This window comes from Patiria miniata, unplaced genomic scaffold (assembly GCF_015706575.1).
Source record: "Patiria miniata isolate m_02_andy unplaced genomic scaffold, ASM1570657v1 HiC_scaffold_8, whole genome shotgun sequence".
NCBI lineage: Eukaryota > Metazoa > Echinodermata > Asteroidea > Valvatida > Asterinidae > Patiria > Patiria miniata.
The window spans coordinates 9,673,116-9,695,890 of NW_024037075.1; the positions used below are offsets into that span (position 1 = coordinate 9,673,116).

At 40.6% G+C, this 22,775-nt stretch overlaps 2 protein-coding genes and 1 pseudogene across 2 annotated transcripts; all 3 read left to right on the plus strand.

The window, feature by feature from the left end:
* Nucleotides 1-1,398: 1,398 nt before the first annotated feature.
* On the plus strand, nucleotides 1,399-4,010 carry LOC119719711 (UDP-D-xylose:L-fucose alpha-1,3-D-xylosyltransferase 1-like). Its single transcript, XM_038189209.1, has 2 exons — nucleotides 1,399-1,537; nucleotides 2,008-4,010. The coding sequence occupies exons 1-2, from the start codon at nucleotides 1,399-1,401 to the stop codon at nucleotides 3,027-3,029; spliced, it is 1,161 nt and encodes a 386-aa protein (XP_038045137.1). The 3' UTR covers nucleotides 3,030-4,010.
* An 8,119-nt stretch (nucleotides 4,011-12,129) lies between these two features.
* LOC119719181 (UDP-D-xylose:L-fucose alpha-1,3-D-xylosyltransferase 1-like) lies at nucleotides 12,130-13,652 on the plus strand. Its single transcript, XM_038188540.1, has one exon. The coding sequence runs from the start codon at nucleotides 12,337-12,339 to the stop codon at nucleotides 13,297-13,299; it is 963 nt and encodes a 320-aa protein (XP_038044468.1). The 5' UTR covers nucleotides 12,130-12,336; the 3' UTR covers nucleotides 13,300-13,652.
* A 2,638-nt stretch (nucleotides 13,653-16,290) lies between these two features.
* On the plus strand, nucleotides 16,291-21,359 carry LOC119719607 (annotated as a pseudogene).
* The last annotated feature ends 1,416 nt before the right edge of the window (nucleotides 21,360-22,775 follow it).

Here is a 22,775-nt window from a genome sequence, read left to right on the forward strand (position 1 = left end):
TGAAACACTGTCCAGTTAAGTTATGAATATTTTTATGTAAGAACAAAGTATCAGGAAATTAAATCCTTTCCAGGACAATCAATTAAATTTCAGTAATCATTCCATGATATATCACGTATAACGTCATTAGTCAAAAACGGGAAGTGAATACTGATTTAGTTCAGAGTGGATGTTCATTGTGAAGTTAAATAACGTATGAAAATATGGAGAATATAAGTGTATGTATTCAAAACACCAAACTTCTGGTTTGATGACGTCACAGTTTTTGGAAGCAAAAGGTGAACATTGTAATGGTATCGTTATTTGGGCTTTAAGCCTATACGATATGGATCAAATGATAGAATTAAATTTAAAATAGATCGTTGGCAAATTCTCATAAAAGTACCTTCCGGTCTGATGACGTCATGAATTTGAAACCTTGCCAAGTTATCTGTGGTTAATCAAAGAATATCAAGGGTCGATTTGGTAAAATTTGAACCTATGGTTTTAAAAGTAAACTGGTAAAGAAAAGAAACAATATTTTGTGTGCCGCTAGGGGGCGCCCTTTCGGATGATGACGTCATCACACTGTTTTTGTGTCTGGCATTCCACACTAAACACTTTCATAAAATGTGTCTGTAGTAAAATGCTTCCGCTTTGGCGTTATATTCAGTTTTCATTTGCACTTCCGGTAACACCGGAAGCAAAGGTCAAGCGGTTTTGCGTCCGGGAACACGAAATGTTTCTCACGGCATAGTCTACAACCTCACGAAAAAACGAACACGATACTCTATTTAGTTCAAAAGATATAACGCAAACTATTTTGTCAAAGTTTGCCCTTAAATCGCTTGTAATTTGATACCTGATGACGTCATGATGACGTAACAAAATGTACAACATCTTCGTAACATGGTACAAGTTCACACAAGGTTTTGTGATAATACCGTGAACCGTTCGGAAGAAATGCTGCTTTGTTTTGATGTCAGGCTAACGTCTTCCTTTTGAATTCACCTAACTTTGACCTTCCAGTAGACCCGGAAGTAAAGGTCAATCGAGTTCACGTACACTACAAAAACTGTTTAGCGATTAATGGTCTATCTGATTACAGAATACAAACATCATTGATTGTTTAGTTCAAGAGTTATAGGTGAAAGTAATTGGTCACTTTTTCAGATAAAATCACTTGTAATTTGACACCTGATGACGTAATCATGACGTCAGAGTAATATGCACCACTTCGGATGAGGGTCGATATATATTGAAAGTTACAGTTCATACCATAAACGGTTTAGAAGAAAACCCGCGGAAACGTGCCGTACAGAAAAAAAAGAAAGAAAGAAGATTTATGAGAACAAATCCAGACAGTGGTCGGGTTGTGCCCGTCCACTCAACAGGGAGACTGATATGGATAGTACAAAAATGGCCTGTTCAGTTAGATCACCAATTTGTGTGATAAATTCACTAGACCAACGCATCTTCATCTCAGTAATTCAATGTGAAATGCACATTGCCGATAATGTGCAGGATAAAATAACCAAGCAAAATGGTGATTCAACAGGCAACTTTCTCCAAGCCGATTCATTTCCCTTATATAGGCATACATGTATTTAGGGACCAGGAATGGTACATGTATGTGTATAAAGGGATGCTTAAAATACGGAACGGAAAAACTGGCCTATCAAATCACCATTTTGTGTGATCATTTCACCAGACTTGCATTTTATTTCAATATTTTGATGGGAGATTTACATGGCCAATAGTGTGCCCTATGAAGTAACAACACAAATTGGTGATTCAATAGCCAACTTTGTCCAATTCGCATATATATGTCTTCGGTACGCACGTCATTATATGTTCCTATTTAAGAGGTCGAGGTTGAAATCCCGCTCCTGCCAATTTCTTTGTTCAACTTGATTGCCCTCTACCCCATAACCTCAACTCTAATGATAACTGTATCCTTAAATGTAACTGGAAACTGAACACCATGCATCATCATTTTGATCAAACGCTTTTTATATCTTTTGGCAGATTTCTTTCGGGGCTATAACACCATTCACGCACCATTGACCTCAAAGATTTCTGATAAAAGTACACATCAAAGAAATGAGAAACGTGGGCCTCTGTCTAACTGCAGCTTAGCTGACGTCAGGAATAGGTCTGGTGTCGTCATGTTGACTACAACCAACCTTGGCTTCATGGATATGACTCTCAACATGCTGAAAAGTATCAAACTAACAAAAGTCTGTGTGAATACTACCGTCATTGCAGAAGACCAGAAATGTTACCGGTATCTGAGCGAAAGAGCCGAGGGTGACCCAGCAGTGCATGTGGTGTTGACTAACTCAGGAGAATCACAGAGCGAGGAACTTATGCGGAGCAGTCGCCGCTCATACTATGCACTCTTCAATAAGCGTCAGGAGTATGTTCTGTCTTTACTGGAGCAAGGCTTGGAAGTTTTGTTCACCGACGCCGACACGTTTTGGTTCCGAGATCCCTTTCCTTACTTCCGGGGAGACTTTGACATGTCTATGATCGATCCAAGATCCCCTTATCCAAACCGAACTGAAAAATCGCACTACTGTGCCGGGTTTGTTTATTTCAAGCCAACAAACGTGACAGTCCTGTTTGTTAACACTTGGATTAATGCCATAAAACACAATGATAAAATAGGAAGACTATTGGCGGATCAGGACCAGATGAACTTTCTTCTTCGAGCAGATCAACCTGTTCATGTCAACGTTCAACCGCTCGACACAAACATTTTCCCCTGGGGGCCAAAGTTTTACGAACTCTTGGCAAAGAAGGCCAATTACTCTACTGTGGTAATGCACGCCGCCAGTATCCATGGACATGCCGCGAAGGTCAAGAAATTTAAAAGTTCCAACATGTGGTTAGTAGATACATTTGAAGTGTCTCATAAGAACATGGTCTCAAGATTTCATGGTGTTTCTTTACTTTTGATTTTGACTTTAGCTTTAGCTGTTGGATGTTGTTGTTGCTTTTGTTGTCTTTATTGGTGCTGTTTTCCTGACCACCCAGAATTCGACTAATCTATGTTATATATTATATTTGAGCAGATTCGCTGATGAATTATGCAAGACAGCCACATCTTGACTTCTAGATTTTGACCAATCAGCGGGCGCTTTCTTTGTCGGGTCTTTGGTCATTCACTCGTTGTCGCGTCTAGACATGGACATTGTTGTTGCTTTTGTTGTCTTTATTGGTGCCGTTTTCATGACACCCTAGAATCCGACTGGCACTTACACCTCCATCCACGCAGCTAAACAAATGCTGTTTCATGAAAGGATCGATACATGCCAAAAAAGGCGTACTGGGGAAGGGGCAAGACATGTCTCCCCCCTTTGGCTTGAGGACGCCATTGGTAAAATGTCAGAGATGAAACTTTTCAGATTTTAATCTGAAATCAGATTTTTAAAACTTTTCCAATGAAATTTCAGATTTTTTAACCATCCCACAAAAATGTTTTCTTAAGGATTTTTTCACAAAACGTTTTTTTTTTAATTATTATTTCCGAGTTGGTAGGCGAGCTAGAGGAATTTTAATGCTATATGTAATTGTCAAGGCGGAAGACAATGGCTATATAAAATGTCTATATATGTTATACTTCTGCTTTAAGTTGAGATACCTCCAGATGTATTACAGAATGGGTATTATTTTGTCTTTCACAATACAAGTGTGTGTGTCTTAATAAAGTGGTGGACAATCGCTTTATAAAATGTCTACTTAGGCCTTTATGTGAGAAACCTACCGATACTTTTTTCCACACTTATAAACAAAACTAAAATGCACTTATAAATCGCCAATTAAAACAAAAAAGTTTAGTCTGCCCAATAACACAAACGTCTTGTAGATTTCCTGTAAGGCACTTTAAGCAAAGCAGCTCCAACATACATGTACATGCTTTCATGATACTGCCAGCCAATGTCCTTCCATTGAGAGCCCAAAAATTGACTTGGCGTATAACCTTTTTTTGCACAAGTAGAATAAAGTCCCTGTTAGGACCATGTAATAAATTATTAGCATTCTGAAAAGGCATTGGAATAATAATTACAAGGTTTTGAGTTGTCGGCTGCTACATTGATATTCTGAACAGACTGTTTTAGCTGTTGCCTCAATGATAATGTAGTGATGTCTTGATGACAAGAATGCCAGTGCAAAAGAATGCAACATTGAACCATTCTTGTACATGCTGACGCTGTGCTGTTTGAAATAGCCTGTTTTAAATAATTTCCTTGTAAACGATTGTCTACTCTGATTCTATGACTGAGACTCTGACCTAGTCTAGCTGTGTTGAGAAGTAAGCTTGGGATGACCATAGAGAAAGGACACAGAACGAGTAACAACTCTAGTAAGCAACAATAGAAAGCACCTGGCGGCCAACTTGCTCAGTTGCTCACTAAGCTATAAAGGCTAGTGCCCACTAATGCTAGAAGAAATAACTTGCGTTGCTTTGAGGATAGCACCATGGCAATATGCATGCGTAGTTGCAGAGTTGTAATGACTTGAGTCAATGACTCGACTCGAGTCCGACTTGAGTCACAATTTTTAGTGACTCGACTCGACTCGAGTCCCTAAGGGTAAATGACTTGACTCGACTCGAGTCACTGCGTGCTAATGACTCGACTGGACTCGAGTCCCTCATCAAAAGACTCGACTCGACTCGAGCGAATGCTAATAAGACTCGAGTCTCAAAAATAAAAGCACAACTTTGCGAAAAGTATTTGCTATGACTTATGGTGCAAAATTTGTGCTCACTTCGATTTGCGAATAGCAGTCATGTACACATATAACGTGTCACAGACTCCCACCTCATGGTTCTAGAACGCACAAAATGCTATCTAGGAACCAGATTTTTAAACAAATTTCTAATTCGCTGTTTCATCGTTGGCTTTGGGCGATTTCTTATAAAGCTCTTGGATTCGAACGCTGGCTAAACTTATGGCCTCCTTTTATAAATGTTGGTATATAGTGTTCAAATATTCGCGACTCGAATTGACTCGAGCTAAATGTTTGACTCGACTCGACTCGACTCGACCTTTGGACCTAATGACTCGACTCAACTCGAGTCACTTCTTTAAAATGACTCGACTCGAGTCACAAAAATCAGTGACTCGTTACAACTCTGCGTAGTTGTCATACATCGCCAATAATGATTTTGAGAGCGTTTGTTCGGAGTTGGCTAATACTTGGTAACAATGTGGTCAACATAACTGAAACGATCATTTCAAGACAACAAAATGCTCCATACATTTTAGTGAGAAAACTTAACAAATTTCCCAAAATATCATATTTCATAAATGATGTTTTGCCAATCAAAATTTCGAAAAGACATGATAAGGCCAAATAAAAAACAACATATTCAGCGTCCTCGCCCCTTTCTTTTTTGAAGGGTGCCTCCTTTATTTTTTTACAGAAAAAAATGATAAATTTTAGAAACAGTGACGTCATTTTGACCTCTTTTTCTGTTGCTTCTACACTGTTAAAAGGTTGGGCAAAATGGGTTGATAATTCGACCAACGTTGGTCGAATTATCAACTGCCTACACTCTAAGACAAATTCTTCCCAATAGATTGACAGTTTGACCCAATTCATCCCAATATGAAATAATTTCATACCAATTCTGGGTAAATTACATTGCCCAACAGTGTTTTATCCGACCTTTTTTTTTTTTTTTTTACAGTGTAGCCCCATAAATGTGGCCATTTACTGGACTACCTCCGTAAATAAAGGCCACACTTCGAACATGTACCCGAATATGTAGAACTTTGTCAAATTTTGATTTTCACATTTAGGTTTTGTTTGTAGTTTATTTTTGCTTAAGAACTAGAATTAGAAGCATACTCGCCCTCTTAAAAAAGTGCTGCCTTTTTCAGAAGTCTATTTTGCATGTAATTTCATGTTGAAATTTTGATACGCAATTGTGTGCACACGAATCTGGAAATTACACAAAAAATAAACGTCTGACAAACGCAGCACTTTTTTCTATAGTATAATTAGAGTCAATGTGCTTCCAAAGCAAAAATAAACTACAAACAAAGCCTAAATGTGAAAATTTAAATTTGACAAAGTTCTACAAGTTCGGGTACATGTTCCAAGTATAGCCTTTATTTACGGAGGTAGTCTAGTAAATTCTACATGTTCGGGTACATGTTCCAAGTATGGCCTTTCTTTACGGAGGTAATCCAGTAAATTGGCCACATTAATGGGGCTATGTTGCGTTGCATCTAGCCCATATAAAGCTTGTATGTCATTTCCTGAGTCCAAGTCCAAGTGACGGCCATTTAAAAACAAAGCTGGCGGCCATCTTGAAAAATAGATCGGACCATGGAGAAATAAAACACTTTCTCCATGATCGGACGGGCGGCCATTTTGGAGGAGAAAAAAAAAAGGCCCTCCCTTTTTTTTTCTAAAAGGCAGGACGCTTAATATGTTTTTGTTTTTATTTCGATTTTGGGTCAACTCGTACCCGAGTTAACTCGTACCCGAGTCAACTCGTACTCGAGTCAACTCGTACCCGAGTCAACTCGTACCCAAGTAAACTCGTACCCAAGTAAACTCGTACCCGGGTTAACTCGTACCCAGGTTAACTCGTACCCGAGTCAACTCGTACCCGGGTCAACTCGCACCCAGGTCAACTCGTACCCCCCTTTTTTAGTTTGGAAGTACGGATGGATGGTTAACATAACTTCCGATTTTACCCTCAAAAACGGCAACTGAGAAATAGTAGTTACGCCGCCAGAAATACAAATAAAGTTCAAGGATTTGGCGGTGGTATCAAATGTTGATCACAATCTGGATGAAAAGGGAAAATGTACCATTCATCGGCAAGGGCTTCATCGCGAACGGACGGGTACCGCGCGGAGAACATTTTCAAAACGGCATCAGTGTGGTACTCGCGAGTCGACGGAGCCCTCGCTGATAAACGGTAAATTTCACTTTTCATCCAGATCATCAGATGTGTTATTTTAAAATTTGTGTAGTATTTTCTCTTAGTAATGATGTTTTTTCTTTCTTTTTTCAGAGACCCTGGATCACTGAGATTGCGGAGTGACTGGGCAAACTGCTACGTCTTTTTTTGTTCGGTCGAACGTGTTTTAAGGGCATAGTTTTCTTTTTACGAATTTAGTATTTAAGACCTTTTTTTTTTTTAAAGAAAGCTGCTATTAAAAAATGAATTTTGTAATGTAAAAGTAATATTTTTCAACGTTCACTCACTCCATTTTTGGCATCATTTATTGAATAAAAACTGCACATGGCACAAATCTCTTTGGGAAGATTGGGGGCCCTGACAGTACAAATCTGAAGAGAAAATATATTACAGGAAACTTAAAAGAGTCACACGGACATCGTTATTTAATTTATAATGATTCTTTAATATGTTGGTCATTTTTTGAACAGTTAGTTCGGTAAATGTCGTAAAAAAAATCTTGTGCAGCTTAAATAAAATTTCTGCGATAAGTTCAACTAGAATATTATTTTGGTAACAGAAATGTAGGATTTTTAATTATTTGTTTACATTTGAGGCATCAAGGAAGTAAACACGATAAAGGAAAATCATGGCTCGTTTCATTCAGAGATGCTCTTTCTATAAGTTTTAGGGGACCAATTTGTTAGTTGATCCTTGGGTGTGAAAGATTGTTTGACATGAGCAATTGTAATTCAAGAGCAAGAGAAAGTTTTATTATAAACAAAACTGAGCTAATCGGGTTTCGTCCTCGAAACTTGACATCCGATTCGATTCATCATGAACTGTGTGACAGACCATGCGATCGATCGGTTTGAGCAGCAGAAAATGGTTCATCGGAAAACCACAGGATCATCTGTAATATAAAAATAAAATAAATTGAAAAAAGCATGCATACTTCGGCCGATGAGTGCGCGCACAGGCTCGGCAAAAACGATGTCACCGTGCACGGTACGACCACGTTGGCCGATGAGTGCGCGCACAGGCCCGGCAAAAACGATGTCACCGTGCACGGTACGACCACGTTGGCCGATGAATGCGCGCACAGGCCCGGCAAAAACGATGTCACCGTGCACGGACGACCACGTGGACCGGCGAGTGCGCGCACGGGCCCGGCAAAAACGATGTCACAGACTGTGCACGGTACGACCACGTTGACCAGCGAGTGCGCGCACAGGCTCGGCACAAACGATGTCACCGTGCACGGACAACCGACCATATCCCTCCGATCTTCCGTTCGTTTCACCATGGAGCTATAAACACATGGTTTCACTGATTTTCTTTTCGAAAATAGGCAACTATTTTGAGCTGCGGGTACGAGTTGACTCGGGTACGAGTCAACTCGGGTACGACTTGACTCGGGTACGAGTTGACTGGGGTACGACTTGACTCGGGTACGACCTAACTCGGGTACGACTTGACTTGGGTGTCAATTTTGGGGTACGAGTTGACTTGGGTACGAGTTAACTCGGGTACGAGTTGACCCATTTCCATTTAGCCTATCTTATCGGGAAAAAATCAATTCATCTTCAAAGAACAGAAAGCGCTTTCAGGGATTAACAGCTGCATATCGATAACTTCAATTTATAACTCACATCTAACAACTGCGCATGTGCTTTAACCACAGCTCCATGCTTTAACTATGGACATTAAAAATGTAAAAACTGAAAATCGAAAGAAAGAAAAATGGTTTAACACATGAAGTGTTACTTAGTGGTGTCGGTGACGCTATGTTCCCCAAACCTAACCCTAACCCTAATCCTAAGGATTTTGCGGAACATATCGGTATTGGGGAACATCGGGTAGACCCTGATACAGGTAGTTCATGTACAGGAGGGGGACAGGTGACATTTTTGTCCCTAATCAACTGTCCCGTAATTGAATCATGGGATATTTTAACTTTACATCCTACAGCACATAGAGATATGCAGCAACATGGTGCAACAGCCAAATCCAACAGCCATACAGTGTCTTTGTGAGCTCTCTCACTGCAAAAAAATACCTCCCATCAACACATGTGGTGACAGGTTCATTGCCCACTCATCACTAGTCTAATTATTAGCTCATCAGTGCTACTTATAAGTCATCACTTAAGTGATGACTTATAAGTAGCACTGATAAGTGATGACTAGTGATGAGTGGGCAATGAAATGCAGACCAAAACGGTTTATTACCCTAGGGGCTCCCCGTGTGAACAACAGAGGGCGCTTATTTACCACCTTCGAGTCAGACTTCGAGTCAGGCCGGGTTTAGTCCGTCTATTCTGTCAGGGTGATCGTCATTGGATGAAATTTTCCCTTTTCAGATAATTGAACGTTGAGTTGTGGGTAATTTTAATAATTTTCGGAAGAAGGCGTAATAATTATCACTGAGGTCTATGGGAGTCGATTTGGAGGTCTGCACCCCGAAGTGTTTGAAAATGTATTCTCGATAAATGCAAACACTTAGCATTTATTTGCATTAGTATACACTGACGCATGGTACTTGATCTTGCACTTTGTACTGTTCATTTAGTTCACGTGCGCATAAATTAAAGTTGATGAGCAATTATATTTTCGCAAGCTAGCTATCATCGAGAAAATGGACATGTTTGGTTCATCTCCTATCGTGTAACGTCACCTGTAGTCACCCTGAAACAGACACCACGTAGACCCTGTGCGTGCAAGCCGTGTGGTACACACAGAGGATTCAGCATTGTATGCATGGTAATCGACACCGGACGTAATCACGTTGGTAAGCATAATGATGTAAACGGTTGATATTTTAAAATGTCAGGTATCGACTAGGATATATGCACGTGGTTTCTTGATGATTCGCGACATATTACTATAATTTATGACATAAATTTTATGCTTTATTGTATTTTGTACCAGGCAAGGCGTCATGCGAGGGACCAATAGCCTGAATAATTAATAATCGTACATTCTAAATAAAGTAGGCCTATAAGGTATAAGAAATAACGTGTGAATGAATCAATGACTGAAATTATAATTATTGGGATCTTTCGGATTAGGATTGCTTGAACGTAATAGGCTGATCACTGACCAATGTGAATGCTTGGGGGAAAAAACACAGCGGAAACCCTTGCATCGTAAAATATGATCATGTCAGACGAGGCTTTTGAGAAGTAAAATGTCGCTTAGGTCCGAGTCCACACGTTTTTTCTATGGACTTTCTAAATCTCTATTTTACAACTTGTATCGAAATTCCACCGACCGATTTATAAACCCACACTATGGGTTTTCCTGAGCGCGACCATGGAGTGTGCTGTTTTTAATATTACAAAGTTTCACCATCCGGTCATTATGATATCAGTGATCTGATATGATCAGATGCATTATTAACCCTGCGAGGTCGTGACTGGTGAAGCCATTTGGTCATTTCATCTCCTTAACAGACTTGATAAATGGTCGTGTTTGTTTGTCCGTGGAATGCTGCCGATAGTGACAGCGTTGTTTATTAACCACCTTTGGATTATCTATTAACTCTGATTTACCCGGATATTCACATCTTCTTTTAACGCACAACCATTGCGCTCATGGGCGTCGCCAGGATTTTTTCTAGAGGGGGACAAACAATTTTTTTTTGTCAAAAAAGGCTTGTGTTTCTCAACACATTCTCGATTTATCAGTTTTAGAGGGGGGCAGGGACATTCCCCCCCCCCAACTCATTAAATTTACACCACTTTGTCTTCGCGCCTCTTTTTCTTTTCTTTTCTTTTCTTTTCTTTTTCTTCCTTTTTTTTTTTTTTTTTGGCTTTTCCAGGGGGCGGGGGCAAGTGCCCCCCCTTGCCCCCCCTCGCGACGCCCATGATTGCGCTGCTGGCAGGAAGAAAATGACGGCCAATGTCTAAATGATAACTAGGTGTTCGAGACAAGAACTGTAGTAAACGCCAGAACTTCTTGTTCGAAGCTACTCTGGCTTCTTAACATGTCTCTGCACAGTAAAATCTCGTTTTGAATTTCTAAGCAAAGTGAGATCTCTCTTCAGCAATCACTGATTAGTTACTAGAACAAATATAAACCAAATATTTATTGACAGCTAGACTCCAGATATTTTGGGAATTTCAGTCACTTTTGTTGTTGTGAATCTAACTGCAGGCGAATTCAAAATGGCCGCGGTAGACCACATCTATAAGATTTTGTTCTTCATGCAGTCAGCTGCCTTCATCGCATTCATTATAAGTAAGTATACAGTGGTTGAGTCTCGATAGTCTAGTCCGAAGTCCCATTGGTCCGAAGTCCCATTGGTCCGATGAAACATAATACTGTGTAGTTTCACTAGTTCAGGTTGACTGACCATCACCCTAACCCTAACCTATAACCCTTACCATAATCCTTCGGGGCGTCGGACCAATGGGCATTCGGACTACATGTAATGGGACTTCGGGCCAATGGGACGTCGGACCAATGAGACGTTTATAGCAATGGAACGTATAGAGCAATGGGACTTCGGAACAATGGGACTTCGGACCAATGGGACTTCGGACCAATGGGACTTCAGACCAATGGGACTTCGGGCCAATGGGACTTCGGACCAATGGGACTTCGGACCAATGGGACTTCGGGCCAATGGGACTTCGGGCCAATGGGACTTCGGGCCAATGGGACTTCGGACCAATGGGACTTCGGGCCAATGGGACTTCGGGCCAATGGGACTTCGGGCCAATGGGACTTCGGACCAATGGGACTTCGGGCCAATGGGACTTCGGGCCAATGGGACTGGGACTTCGGACCAATGGGACTTCGGACCAATGGGACTTCGGACCAATGGGACTTCGGGCCAATGGGACTTCGGACCAATGGGACTTCGGACCAATGGGACTTCGGGCCAATGGGACTTCGGGCCAATGGGACTTCGGGCCAATGGGACTTCGGACCAATGGGACTTCGGACCAATGGGACTTCGGACTATAGAGACGTCCCCGTATACAGTATGGTCTTGCTTTCTATACAAAAAATATATTTCTTCCTGCTTCCTGCATTGCGTGCAGGACCGCGAAGGACGTTATTAAAATAATGTTTTAACGAAAACAGCAATTGTTCATTCCATTGTAACTGTCTTTCATAAACAGATGACGTTGATTTCTTTGCAGATAACATCAACTTCGTGTAAATGTTTGTTTACAAGTTTGAAAATCGGGCTCCGAACAAATTGCATAGATATCCGTGGAGAAGATCGTTACCCAATCCACCGGTCGAGCCTGATTAGGGCCCCACTCCTAGTATACATACAGCCACATTGTAATACTTCTATTCCATTTCAATATTGTAGATTCCTCCCAGAATTCCGATGATATTCCCAAACCTAGCGGTTGCAAGTGCCAACAAAACGACCTGAGTAAATTGCACGGCGAAGAAGCAACGGGATGGATGCCTGGGCGCGTGAACGAAACACGTGGACCTCTGTCCAACTGCAGCTTAGCTGACGTCAAGAATAGGTCTGGTGTCGTCATATTGAGTACAACCAACCTTGGCTTCATGGATATGACTCTCAACATGCTGGAAAGTATCAAACGAACAAAAGTCTGTGTGAATACTACCGTCATTGCAGAAGACCAGAAATGTTACCGGTATCTGAGCGAGAGAGCCAAGGGTGACCCAGCAGTGCATGTGGTGTTGACTAACTCAGGAGAATCACAGAGCCGGGAAATCAAGCGGAGCGATCGCCGCTCGTACTATGCACTCTTCAATAAGCGTCAAGAGTATGTTCTGTCTTTACTGGAGCAAGGCTTGGAAGTTTTGTTCACTGACGCCGACTCGTTTTGGTTCCGAGATCCCTTTCCTTACTTCCGGGGAGACTTTGACATGTCTATGATCGATCCGAGATCTCCTTATCCAAACCGAACTGAAAAAACGTGGTACTGTGCCGGGTTTGTTTATTTCAAGCCAACAAACGTGACAATCCTGTTCGTGAACACTTGGATTAATGCCATGAAACACAATGCTAAAATAGGAAGACTATTGGCGGATCAGAACCAGATGAACTTTCTTCTTCGAGTGGATCAACCTGTTCATGTCAACGTTCAACCGCTCGACACCAACATTTTCCCCTGGGGGCCAAAGTTTTACGAACTCTTGGCAAAGAAGGCCAATTACTCTACTGTGGTAATGCACGCCGCCAGTATCCGTGGACATGCTGCTAAGGTCAAGAAATTTAAAAGTTCGAACATGTGGTTAGTAGACACATTTGAAGTGTCTCATAAGAACACGGTCTCAAGTTTTCATGGTGTTTCTTTACTTTTGATTTTGATTTTAGCTTTAGCTGTTGGATGTTGTTGTTGCTTTTGTTGTCTTTATTGGTGCTGTTTTCCTGACCACCCAGAATCCGACTAGTCTATGTTAAATATTATATTTGAGCAGATTCGCTGATGAATAATGCAAGACAGCCGCATCTTGACCTCTATATTTTGACCAATCAGCGGGCGCTTTCTTTGTCGGGTCTTTGGTCATTCACTCGTTGTCGTGTCTAGACATGGATAAAAAAAACCGCTAGACACAGCAGCAAAGGCTGTGTGTTGTTAGTCTTGTTCCCAGACCTGACAATTATTCCCGACGCTCACGTCTAAATTGTAGGTCAGGCAGCCTCTGTGGCTAAAAATAAACATGACGACATTGATGACCCTTTTTAAAATCTCGGCTTCGTTTCAGCTTTCGCTTTATCACTTATAGCTTTTAATGTTCTGAACAAATTTTTAATAAATCACTTGCTTTGTAATATCATACAGTTATGATAATACAGTTTGATATTTCTGTAAGATAACATTGACTTATGTTGATCTGGAATCTTCAAAATTAGGCACCCAAACAGCACTGTTAGCAGGCGGACCGAATGAAGACCGAGTTTTGGAAAATCTCGGTATACCGGTAAGCGTAATTTTTATTCCTAGGAGGGTTAGGGGCAATGTCATGAATAAGTCATGTTTATCCATGAGAACGGACAATGGCATCAACAGCATTGTTGTTAGTTACTCAACTAGTTACAATACATTAAAGCATTTTAAAGAACGGTTGTCGTTGAGCTACCACACAGTAGACTAGTGGATAGCGAGATGAGCTATGGATTACAAAGATCCCTGGTTCGAATCCACGTCGTCGCTGCTCATTTTCATCAGCTATTTTTCTTCTCCAAATTTATCACTGAGATCATTTTAAATTAAGGGGAAATAGAACGAGAACTTAAGTCTTGCAATGATTCAAAGGAAAAACTGAATTATTCATGACATTGCCCCTAACCCTCCTAGGAAAAAAAATTACACTACCGGTAACGGTCGTCAAATTCAAAATAGTACATGACGCAGCAAAAAGTTCGCCCATACGATCTGGGTATAGGCCTACTTGATTTTTGTAAATGAAAGTAATGAATATTAATTATCAACTCATTTAAAAAAGTTTTTAATAAGCAATTAGCGGTTAATCAAACATATATTATTCTCGGAAATACTCGGGCGCTATCCGATTGTCGACGAAATGAATTCGGCAAACTTCGGACATTTCCGGAAAAAGGAGGAATTCCTCCCGTTTTAGTCACGTGACGTAAATTGTAATACAATGTATTACCGGAGGTTACCTGACATAAGATTCATCAGGAATAGTCAGAATCTTTGGTCTGGGAACCAGACTATATAGGCTGTTGTTGTATAACAAAACACTGCATTCGAATTGACCAATCACAGTTTTAGTCCTGATTTTGGAAAGAAATGACGTCACTTTAGTAAAGGCTACTCCAATTGGCTGAGGCGCGGGATCGCATAATCTGCACGCTTTGACATATCAGACGTTAAACAGTACAAGAGACTTGGCTCCGAGGATATTGGATGATACTCAGACTAGAATCCGAATGGCACTTACACCGTACATCCACGCAGCTTAACACACGCTGTTTCATTAAAGGAATCGATATATACCAAAAAAATATAAAAAATATGCGTACCGGAGTTGGGGCAGACAAATCTCCCCCCCCCCCCCTTTGGCTGAAGGACGCCGTTGGTAATATCTTCCCATGTCATTATTATTTTTCTATAATTTAACAGACGTTTCTATTAACAGCACTTTAACAGCATATTTTCCGCTTTTTTAGCTTGAAAATAAAACCCTTCCATGTGTTCTATTGTGCTGGCTGCAGCCGATTTCACGAAACCTTACGAAATGGCGCAACTTTTTGCTTGCGCCGAAACAGTCAGTGGCAGTGTCACCGTCGCGCGCAGAGCCTGTTTGCTTGGAGTCACGCACGCACGGCCCGAAAGGCCTACGAGACTGCATTCGAGACAACAGAAAAACACAGACAACTACGAATGTACCACTATTGGCCAAGATGACAATGTTAGTGAAAAGTTAAAATCGTGTGCTACCAAATATAATTCCTTTTGACAAAATTGAAGTGTTTATGTTACGGCGCGTCAAACAAAAATCATATTTTATAGCAACAAAAGCGAGGGCCGATTGTTTATAGGTGTATATTCGATTCTTAAAAAAGACCGAAAGAAATGGCAAGTTTCAGTAGGTAGAGGATAGTGTACGCTTCATTTACACGTGAAACACGTGCAGGAGCCTGTAATATTTTTGGTCCAAATCGCCGGTTGAAAAATGAATTTTGCGAGATTTCATCGATTTGCGTGTAAACCGTAATGCTCACATACGTACGTTGACCAAAAAAAATGTGAAAAGCACGCGCGAATCGCGGCGCGAAGTGCACGCAATGAATGCTTATGAATATTAAGCAGGCCATCTGAAGCTCGACCAATCAGTGGGCGTAGTACATCTTTATTGGGGCCACAAGGTCATACCGTTTCTAGTTGATGGAACCATGGAGCAATAAATGCTTGAACTGTCATGAAAAAAACCAACACAATGGCACATCTGGAAAATTCGCGATTACGAGCCAACGGGTATTAATGCCCGTTATCACGCGTCTAACCAATTAAGGCAAGTCCGCTCAGTGCATTTTGTACTGGAGCTCAGAACAGTCGTTTATCCTGGTGTCTAGGATCCGTGTTTGAATATTACAAAGTTTGACCACCCGGTCATTATGATATCAGTGATCTGATATGATCAGATGCATATACCATTATTAACCCTGCGAGGTCATGACTGGTGAAGCGATTTGGTCATTTGCGGTCGTGTTTGTCCGTTGAATGCTGCCGATAGTGACAGCGTTGTTTATTAACCACCTTCGGCTTATCTATTAACTCTGATTTACGCGGATTCACATCTTCTTTTAACGCACGACCATTGCGCTGCTGACAGGAAGAAAATGACGGCCAATGTTGCCGTCTAAATGATAACTAGGTGTTTGAGACAAGAACTGTAGTAAACACCAGAAATTCTTGCTTGAAGCATGGAGCTTTGCTTAAAGCTACTCAAATTTGTACTGTCCCTGAGCACACGTACAACCACTCTCACAACAGGTGTCCCACATTACACCCCAAGGTCACTCTTTTCCAAGCAAGCACCCACAGCATACCAAGACTGTGATATTTAACCCCTGTACAGGGGAAAATGACCTCATAAGGGTACTTCCCCCAGACTGACCATTACGTCAGTCCAGGGTCAGTCTACGTTTACTCAGAAATGATGTCATATAAGTTATGTTTCCTTATATGACATCATCTCCTATTTACACTCAAAGTTGCCCCTCAGAAATTGTACAAAAAGTCCACGTTTTCCCACTTCAGTCAACTCTTCAGAGCCTCTGTCTTATGTCTCCAACTTATTCTGGTACCCAGCCATACCCATAAGCTGATTCAGCCGTATGGTCTGAGGTTACAGTTCTATACATACACAATACCGGGAGAATATTGAGTTCTTGAAAATAAACCAGTTTTCCATATAGCTGAGCTCATAGTCATTACCAGTGTGTCTTTGTATTCTTCGTAGTCATCGTTCATCCCGCTCTTAGCCATATCTACCCTATCTTAACATATACGTATAGTCAAACATTCCAAAGACTATACATTATATCCAAAGCTACTGATGTTACACTGGTAGCAGCGAGTGTTTACCCTCACAAGCCGTTGAATTGGCATCTCATCTGTAACTATAACTTTGTCGCCTGTTCCTGCTGTTCCTGCTGTTCCTGCCCCTATTTCTACCTGTTCCTGCTTCAAGTTTCCGCCTGTTCCAGTAGTCCTGCCTGTTCCAGTTTCCAGTCGTCCTGTTTGTTCCCGTTTTTAACGGCTCGCCAAAGACCCCCTTTCTGCACTGCCTGAGCTGTTGGTCCTCGTGGCTGATTGGACCTGTTCCATCCTCTCTGCCCAGTTCCTGTTGCCGCTACTGCCGTTCCTGTTGTCTTCAAGCCATCTCTCCGTGTCTCGACCTCCTGTGTCTTCTCTTCCGAACTGTTCCTGTCTTCGAACTGTTCCTGTTTCTCAACTAGCTGTGTTCCTGTTCCTGTCCTCCCCGTCCTCCGTACTTCTCGTCGTCTTCTCAGCTGCGTCCAGCCAGTTCATCCAGTCCTGCAAGTGCCAATCATCCCTGTGAACAGTGCATTGCCGACGGACCAACGCTGACGGTGCCCAGCTGAAGACTTAATTCCTGCAAGTTATTTTGTTTTTGCACATTTTTGTACCATTTTCTTTGTTTTATACCATTTTTATTTTCTGTGCTTTCTTTCATCACTTGTATTTCATCATATTTTGTGCACATTGCTTATGTTAGCCAAATATCTTTGCCATTGTTTATTATTGTAGCCTTATAGTTCCTTTTAGGTTCATTAGTTTTATCTTTTCACTGTATTTTTTTTACTGCACAATTGCTGCAGCCATGTCTCCCCCTCCCACTTTTAGTAGTTTCTCCTCCCCCGATACGGTATTTTAAGATCGAACTCCCTGCCCCATTTTCTGGAAATTGCACCGAAGATTTTCCTCTTTGGTGTCGCCGGCTCGAGGTAGCCGTGAATGTCCATCCCAATGAACACAAGCCAAAACCCTCCCTCTGCCCCAATTCCATGTAGCCTACTCGTGTGGTCATTTTCACAGTTTACATTCCAATGTAATTCAGTTCATTAGCCAATTTTGATGTCTTATTTAGACCACGATTTGATGTCTTATTTAGAAAATTTTTTTGCCCCCCTCTAGAAAAAATCCTGGCGACGCCCATGCTCTCGAATAATGTGTTTATGAACTTCATTTACGGTATAATATCCAATTCACCACATTGTCCACTTATCATTCTCCACCTTTACAGATGTTTTCGTCGTTGTTAAGACCATGGAGGAATAAGACCAACTTGTACTTTCTTGAATTTTCTGTAATTTTTTTTTGTTCATAGTTTTGAATAGTGTAACGACAATTTTTGTGTATTCATCAGTTTAATATTCTTGCACACGCATTTGGACACAACAGTACTTTAATATATTTTTGTTTAATTCGGTATTTTTTTAAGTAACCGTAATTCATTTATTTTTATACCTTGAAAACGAGGACGTTTTCTTCCCCAAGAGGAAAGGGAAAGTAAATGTAAGAACGAAATTGTACTGTCCCTCAGCACACATACAACTACTCTCACAACAGGTGTCCCACATTACACCCCAAGGTCTTCACGTCACTATTTTCCAAGCAAGCACCCACAGCAAACCAAGACTGTGATTTAACCCTTGTACAGGGGAAAATGACCTCATAAGGGTACTCCCCCAGACTGACCATTACGTCAGTCCAGGGTCAGTCTACGTTTACTCAGAAATGATGTCATATAAGTTACATTTTCCTTATATGACATCATCTCCTATTTTCACTCAAAGTTGCCCCTCAGAAATTGTATAAAAGGTCCACGTTTTCCCACTTCAGTCAACTCTTCAGAACCTCTGTCTCCTGTCTCCAACTTCTGTATTCTGTTACCCAGCCATACCCATCAGCTGATTCAGCCGTATGGTCTGAGGTTATAGCTCTGTACATACACAATACCGGTAGAATATTGAGTTCTTGAAAATAAACCAGTTTTCCGTATAGCTGAGCTCATAGTCATTACCAGTGTGTCTTTGTATAGTCTTCGTAGTCATCGTTCATCCTGCTCTTAGCCACAGCTACTGTATCCTAACATATAGTACATGTATAGTCAAACTTCCCAAAGACCATACCCCAAAATCTATATGTTACACTACTCTGGCTTCTTAAAATGTCTCTGCACAGTAAAATCTCGTTTTGAATTTCTAAGCAAAATGAGATCACTCTTCAGCAATCACTGATTAGTTACTAGAACAAATATAAACCAGACAAATATTTATTGACAACTAGACTCCAGATCTTTTGGGAATATCAGTCACTTTTTTTGTTGTGAATCTAACTGCAGGCGAATTGGAAATGGCCGCGGTAGACCACATCTATAAGATTTTGTTCTTCATACAGTCAGCTGCCTTCATCGCATTCATTATAAGTAAGTATACAGTGGTTAAGTCTCGATAGTCCGAAGTCCCATTGGTCCGAAGTCCCATTGGTCCGAAGTCCCATTGGTCCGAAGTCCCATTGGTCCAAAGTCCCATTGGTCCGAAGTCCCATTGGTCCGATGAAATATAATACTGTGTAGTTTCACTGGTTCAGGTTGACTGACCCTAACCCTAACCCTAACCCTTACCATAATCCTATGGGGCGTCGGACCAATGGGACTTCGGACCAATGGGGCGTCGGACCAATGGGATTTCGGACTAATGGGACTTCAGACCAATGGGACTTCGGACCAATGGGTCGTTTATAGCAATGGAACGTATAGAGCAATGGGACTTCGGAACAATGGGACTTCGGACCAATGGGACTTCGGACCAATGGTACGTCGGACTATAGTGACGTCCCCGTATACAGTATGGTCTTGCTCTCTATAGATTTCTTCCTGCCTCCTGCATTGCGTGCAGGACCATAGTGTTTTAACGAAAAAAGCAATTGTTCATTCCACTGTAACTGTCTTTCATAAACAGAACACGTTGATTTCTTTGTAGATGTCATCAACTTCGTGTAAATATTTGTTTACAAGTTTGAAAAACGGGCCCTGGACAAATTGCATAGATGTCCGTGGAGAAGATCGTTACCCAATCCACCGGTCGAGCATGATTAGGGCCCCATTCCTTCTATATCCACATTGTGATACTTCTTTTCCATTTTAATCTTGTAGATTCCTCCCAAAATTCCGATGTTATTCCCAAACCTAGCGGTTGCAAGTGCCAACAAAACGACCCGAGTAAATTGCATGGCGAAGAAGCAGCGGGATGGATGCCTGGGCGCGTGAACGAAACACGTGGACCTCTGTCAAACTGCAGCTTAGCTGATGTCAAGAATAGGTCTGGTGTCGTCATGTTGACTACAACCAACCTTGGCTTCATGGATATGACTCTCAACATGCTGGAAAGTATCAAACGAACGAAAGTCTGTGTGAATACTACCGTCATTGCAGAAGACCAGAAATGTTACCGGTATCTGAGCGAGAGAGCCGAGGGTGACCCAGCAGTGCATGTGGTGTTGACTAACTCAGGAGAATCCACTAGCAAGGAGATACTACGCACTAAACGCCGCTCGTACTATGCACTCTTCAATAAGCGTCAGGCGTACCTTCTGTCTTTACTGGAGAAAGGCTTGGAAGTTCTTTTCACCGACGCCGACACGTTTTGGTTCCGAGATCCTTTCCCGCACTTCAAAGGAGACTTCGACATGTCTATGATCGATCCGAGATCTCCTTATCCGACTCGAACTGACAAAGCACATTATTGCGCTGGCTTTGCTTATTTCAAACCAACAAACGTGTCGGTTTTATTCGTGAAAGCTTGGATTAAAGCCATGAAAGACAACGAGAAAGCAAAAAAACTGGTTGCAGATCAAAGCGTGATGAATTATCTTCTTCACAATGATGAACCCGTTCATGTCAACGTTCAACCGCTCGACACAAACATTTTCCCCTGGGGCCAAAGTTTTACGAACTCTTGGCAAAGAAGGCCAATTACTCTACTGTGGTGATGCACGCCGCCAGTATCCGCGGACACGCCGCGAAGGTCAAGAAATTTAAAAGTTCCAACATGTGGTTAGTAGACACTATCGAAGTGTCTCAAAATGCGACCAGTCGACCGATTAATAATACGGCGAACTGGTCCCTCGATAAGCTTACTTTGCCAAGGTAAAGAAATTTAAAATTTCCAACACGTGGTTGATAAACAAAATATCAGTAGTGATACCATGTCTTAATGCTGTGCCGGAATTTTTAGTACAGAGATTTTGCCAAAAGCGAAGGTCCGTGTACATACCGTCCAATCAGTTACCGTTTGAAAATTGTCAAAAGAAAAATGAAAAACGAACCCTTTAATACCGTTTACTATATTACAATTTTGGTAAAGAAACAGAAAAAGGAAATAGTTTACCAGTTTCCGTTTATGCGTCTAAAAAACGAAAACAGAAAAACAAAAGTGTTGTACCTTTTACCATTTTTGAAATTGTAAACAGAAAAATGAAAAAGCAAACCCTTTTCCAATTTTTGGTTTTGGATCTTTGAACAGAAAAATGAAAAAGCAAACCCTTTTCCAATTTTTGGTTTTGGATTTTTGAACAGAAAATGAAAAAGCAAACCCTTTTCCAATTTTTTGTTTTGGATTTTTGAACAGAAAAATGAAAAAGCAAACCCTTTTCCAATTTTTGGTTTTGGATTTTTGAACAGAAAAATGAAAAAGCAAACCCTTTTCCAAGTTTTGGTTTTGGATTTTTGAACAGAAAAATGAAAAAGCAAACCCTTTTCCAAGTTTTGGTTTTGGATTTTTGAACAGAAAAATGAAAAAGCAAACCCTTTTCCAATTTTTGGTTTTGAATTTTTGAACAGAAAAATGAAAAAGCAAACCCTTTTCCAATTTTTTGTTTTGGATATTTAAACAAAAAAATGAAAAAGCAAACCCTTTTCCAATTTTTGGTTTTGGATTTTTGAACAAAAAAATGAAAAAGCAAACCCTTTTCCAATTTTTGGTTTTGGATTTTTGAACAGAAAAATGAAAAAGCAAACCCTTTTCCAAGTTTTGGTTTTGGATTTTTGAACAGAAAAATGAAAAAGCAAACCCTTTTCCAATTTTTGGTTTTGGATTTTTGAACAGAAAATGAAAAAGCAAACCCTTTTCCAATTTTTGGTTTTGGATTTTTGAACAGAAAAATGAGAAAGCAAACCCTTTTCCAATTTTTGGTTTTGGATTTTTGAACAGAAAAATGAAAAAGCAAACCCTTTTCCAAGTTTTGGTTTTGGATTTTTGAACAGAAAAATGAAAAAGCAAACCCTTTTCCAAGTTTTGGTTTTGGATTTTTGAACAGAAAAATGAAAAAGCAAACCCTTTTCCAATTTTTGGTTTTGGATTTTTGAACAGAAAAATGAAAAAGCAAACCCTTTTCCAATTTTTGGTTTTGGATTTTTGAACAAAAAAATGAAAAAGCAAACCCTTTTCCAATTTTTGGTTTTGAATTTTTGAACAAAAAAATGAAAAAGCAAACCCTTTTCCAATTTTTGGTTTTGAATTTTTGAAAAGAAAAAAGAAAAAGCAAACCCTTGTCCAATTTTTGGTTTTGGATTTTTGAACAGAAAAATGAAAAAGCAAACCCTTAACCAATTTCTGTTTTTGGATTTTTGAAAAGAAAAATAAAACAAAATCATCAATCGTTTTCCTTTGTATACAGTTAACATTATGTAAATAAACGCAGCACACTCATATCTGTTTCATTTTGTTTCACTGAAACACAAACAATTAAAAACTAAGACAACATTTTCTTTGCCAAAACAAAAACGAAAAAAGGGTAACCGAAAAAGGAAAAACGAAACCTGTTACCAGTCTAAGCCCAACGAAACCCGAGTGCGGCCGAGTTCGTCAG

Excerpts from the sequence above, each read along its gene's own strand:
- LOC119719711 (XM_038189209.1), top strand. The coding sequence starts at position 1,399 with ATGGCCTGTTCAGTTAGATCACCAATTTGTGTGATAAATTCACTAGAC. Across the intron at positions 1,538-2,007 it reads GCAAAATGGTGATTCAACAG|ATTTCTTTCGGGGCTATAAC; the intron begins GCAACTTTCTCC and ends ATCTTTTGGCAG.
- LOC119719181 (XM_038188540.1), top strand. The coding sequence starts at position 12,337 with ATGCCTGGGCGCGTGAACGAAACACGTGGACCTCTGTCCAACTGCAGC.